The sequence below is a fragment of the Macaca thibetana genome, chromosome 11, assembly GCF_024542745.1.
Source record: "Macaca thibetana thibetana isolate TM-01 chromosome 11, ASM2454274v1, whole genome shotgun sequence".
NCBI classification, from domain to species: Eukaryota; Metazoa; Chordata; class Mammalia; order Primates; family Cercopithecidae; genus Macaca; species Macaca thibetana.
The window spans coordinates 61673659-61678017 of NC_065588.1; the positions used below are offsets into that span (position 1 = coordinate 61673659).

The window sequence follows — 4359 nt, forward strand, 5'->3', positions numbered from 1 at the left end:
TTTCCTATGTTTATTGTATACAAGAATTATGCAATAAAATTTCTTTATAAAAATCTTTTCTTCTTTGATTCCTAAAGACTCCTTTTATTTTCAGCAGAGATACATGGACTAGAGTTCGTAGCAGACTGTTCTGTTTGCCTCCTTAACCAGCTGACAAGTCTGTAGTCTGTATAGAGAGCCTTTCATCTGATGCAGTTTTTGAAAGTTGGGTTTCTCACAGTAGGGTCAGGTCCAACTCTCCATACCACAAGCCCTGGGAGAGGCCTCCAGGGATCTGAAAGACTGGAGGAAAGGGAAACATTTGCAGAATTACTCAACCTTCACCTCACCTCAGCAAAATCTTCAGTAGCTTGTGTATGTTTCTTTGCTTAAAACATGGATTTGGGAGTTCCACCATGAAAACTCTGCGGGTAAAAATGCAGGAATGATACCACGCTGATGCCTTGGCTTCTGTTAAAAAATTTGACAGGAAACTTATACTATCGTCGAGGATTGGTCTCCAGGGAAGTATATTAGGAGCTTTCCACTGCTTACAGATGATTTCACTGATAAAAGCCATCTCTACAGATGAGTTTTGGTATTATATTATTTGTTGTTGAAATGTTGAGTTGTTTTGTTTTGTTGATTTATTTACTTTAGGAGGCAGAAGTGAGGTGATGAAGACTTTTGTTCTTCAGCCAATTCTTTAAGTCATATTCCTGGGATCTTAAAATTCACAGGCCAGCAACTTTATGTAGTGTGCCTTAGAGCACTGCTTTTCATAGTGTAGTCCTCAGACACTGAGGCATCAGCATCACCTGGGAACTTGCCAGAAATACAAGTTTCCAGGCCTCATCTTGGGCTTCCTTAATCAGAAATTCTGGGCTGGGGCCTTAGCAATCTGCATTTTAGAAAGCCCTCCATGCGATTCTTGTGTTTATTCAAATTTGAGAACCACCGCCTTGGAACTTTTAGGGAGAAAACTTCAATTAGTATTAATTTTAAAGGCATTTATATCTGACCCTCGAAAATGGCTTTTTTTTTTTTTTTTGGCAGTTTTTACATTTATTTAAACAGAAAACATGCACACGAGCTGTCTACTCATTTTCTCACTGTGCAGCCTGGCATTGGGGTTGGTGACTCTGATGGCCAGCTGGGCAGCTCTTTCCACGATGGCTTTGCGGTTCTTGGAGAAAACATTGTGAGTGATCTCAGCACAGTAAGGTTTGTTGCATGTGGGCAGCACTTCCAGCTCCTTGACGTTGTGGACCAGGAACTTCCGGAAGCCACTGGGCAGCATGTGCTTTGTTTTTTTGTTGCTCCCATAACCAATGTTGGGCATCAAGATCTGGCCCTTGAATCGTCTACGAACCCTGTTGTCAATGCCTCTGGGTTTCCACCAGTTACGCTTAATTTTGACATAGCGGTCTGACTGGTGCCGGATAAACTTCTTGGTTCTTTTTTGGACGATCTTGGGCTTCACAAGGGGTCTGAGGGCGGCCATGATGCCGAGGAGGAGATGGCTGCCACCCTTTTCTTTCTATAGGGGTGGTGGATAGTTTTTCCAAAATGTCATACCTTTTAGCTCTTCTCGTTCCTCACTGCCCATTTGTCTTGTCCTGGAGGACTAGCCTGTCTTCATTCACTAGCACCACCTTAATTCCTATGTGCATTTCTGGACTGAGCCTGGCCTGCCCAATGGTGCTTCCCAGTGCCTTTCTAGACCACAGGATATCCATGGCAGGGTTCATCACAGTAATTCCGAGAATTAGAGAGCAGACCTCAGTGTATAAATTTACATATCACCTTTCCCATCTCTTCCATTCTCTTGTGCTTCCTTTCAACATTATCATCACGTTTTTTAACCATTTAAGAGATTTCTTCAAAGGTGCCATGTACTGAAATCTTCAACTCTTTTTTATCAGAAAACTGTTATTGTTACCCAGATCTTAACAACAAAATGACTTTTGGAAGATACTGGCATTCAAAAAAGGTTGAATTTAAAAACTGTGTTTGGGACAAGCTTACTAGCACCCCATACAGGTTTCAAACCAGAGCTCATTGTGCTTTGCACAGCAGATTGAAATTTCACCATATTTTGATGATTTTTTACCTGAAAAAGCCCTCTGCCATAGAAGAATATTCTGGCAAGAATGCTTCCCATCCACTTACTCCCAGAAGTCAGTCTTGTGGGCCAGTCTAGGAGGAATTGGCCTGAAAATGACTGTAAGCTCTTTATGAGGCAGCTCTGACACCCCTTGCCCAAAACACCTGAAAGGCTGTCCTGTGGATGTAAGGAGCTTTTATGGAACCCTCATGAAATAAAACCATGGTGACCTGAAATTTGGGAACCAAATCGGATTCCTAGCCCACATGAGATTTTCCTAAGTTTTAGTTGATTAAAAAGCCATACCAACTTGTCAGATTACAGATGCCAGGAAGTCTCTCTCTCTCTTTCTTTCTTTCTTTTTCTTTCTTTTTCTTTCTTTCTTTTCTTTCTTTTCTTTCTTTCTTTCTTTCTTTCTTTCTTTCTTTCTTTCTTTCTTTCTTTCTTTCTTTCTCTCTTTCTCTCTTTCTCTCTTTCTCTCTTTCTGTCTCTCTCCTTCTTTTTTCTTTTTTGTAGTCTCACTGCTCTGTTGCCCAGGCTGGAGTGCAGTGGCATGATCTTGGCTCACTGCAAACTCTGCCTCCCAGGTTCAAGCGATCCTCCCACCTCAGCCTCCCAAGTAGCTGGCATTACAGGTAGGCAACCATGCCTGGCTAATTTTTGTATTTTTAGTAGAGATGGGGTTTCACCATCTTGTCCAGGCTGATCTTGAACCCCTGACCTCATGTGATCCATTCACCTCAGCCTCCCACAGTGCCAAGATTACAGGTATGAGCCACCATGTCTGGCCAAGGAGCCTCATTCTTATTTCAAGGTTTTCAACTCTCCTCCCTGCAATGTCTACCCTGCTATTCCCAGTAAACATATACTCACTCACCCTAATTATCATGCAGGTGAGACTGGAACCAGACAAATTTTCTGGAATAAGCAGAAGGGCAAGTTGATCAATAATTAATAAGTGCTTAGTTCAGCACAGCCCTGACATGGGCAAGGTATAGAAGTGTAAATAACTAGAAAGCAAAGTAAAAGAGGTTATATATATAAAGACAGCCCAGGAGAGAGTCATAATTGTTAAGTTGCAGTTGCCTGAACTTTATTTCCAAGGCCTTCAATCCCACCACAGGATTTCTTTTTACCTTAATGATACTGTGGATTGAATAACCTCTGTCAATAAGTCAGGCACTTGATCAATTATTTCTACTGTGCGGTAGGTAGTCTTATCCTCATTTTACACATGATGGTGCTAACAGCTCAAAACAGTTAAGACAATTACATAGCTAGTCCATGGCCAAGCTAAAATTGAAATCCAAGTTCCTGTGACTTCAAACACTGAGCCCCTAGCTCCACTCTGGGCTGCCTCCCATGTACGACACTGGCTGCTTGGATAGTGTTCAGTTGTGGTGAGTTTGAACCTGGGGGAAAATGTAGATAGCATTTCTTATTTGTTTCAAGTTAACTGCAATTCACACTTCCAAGATACATTCTGCATTGTAGACTGTGTTATTTCAGAGAGGCCTAATTAAGCCTTTGTACGTCTTGATTTTCTTACACTTTGGTGACAGAGAGTTTCATATTTTTCTTCAAAGGGCTAACTTTAACACTCCTAATAATTGTTTTTTTAAATTAAAACAATTTTTTTACTTCAATAGCTTTTGGGATACAAGTGGTTTTTGGTAACACGGATGAATTCTATAGTGGCAAATTCTCAGATTTTAGTGCATCCATCACCCAAGTAACACTCCTGATAATTTTTTTTTTTTTTTTTGAGACGGAGTCTCACGCTGTTGCCCAGGCTGGAGTGCAGTGGCGCGATCTCGGCTCACTGCAAGCTCCGCCTCCCGGGTCCCCGCCATTCTCCTGCCTCAGCCTCCTGAGTAGCTGGGACTACAGGCGCCCGCCACCGCGCCCGGCTAATTTTTTTTTTTTTTTTTTTGTATTTTTAGTAGAGACAGGGTTTCACTGTGGTCTCGATCTCCTGACCTTGTGATCCGCCCGCCTCGGCCTCCCAAAGACTCCTGATAATTTTAACTACCACAGCAAAAGAAAGTCCTATTCGGGATTCATACGGAAAAAGGAAAGAATAGAGGTGATACTAAAGATGCATTTAACCAAAATATTCAGTTTCTGGCATAGCTGATCCAGCTCATCCTTTCTCATCCAAAAAGATATAAAGCCCAGGTGGTGGGGGTAGGGCACCTTTACCAGTGTCGCTAAGTCAGACTCTACCATGGGAGGGTGAAGGAGGAGGACAGGTTTGTGAGGGCTCTCACCAC

At 42.2% G+C, this 4359-nt stretch overlaps 1 protein-coding gene across 1 annotated transcript; it reads right to left on the minus strand.

Moving 5' to 3' along the window:
• Positions 1 to 1048: 1048 nt before the first annotated feature.
• Positions 1049 to 1529, minus strand: LOC126931627 (60S ribosomal protein L32-like). Its single transcript, XM_050750007.1, has one exon. The coding sequence runs from the start codon at positions 1481 to 1483 to the stop codon at positions 1049 to 1051; it is 435 nt and encodes a 144-aa protein (XP_050605964.1). The 5' UTR covers positions 1484 to 1529.
• Between the last annotated feature and the right edge of the window lie 2830 nt (positions 1530 to 4359).

Excerpts from the sequence above, each read along its gene's own strand:
- LOC126931627 (XM_050750007.1), bottom strand. The coding sequence starts at position 1,483 with ATGGCCGCCCTCAGACCCCTTGTGAAGCCCAAGATCGTCCAAAAAAGA.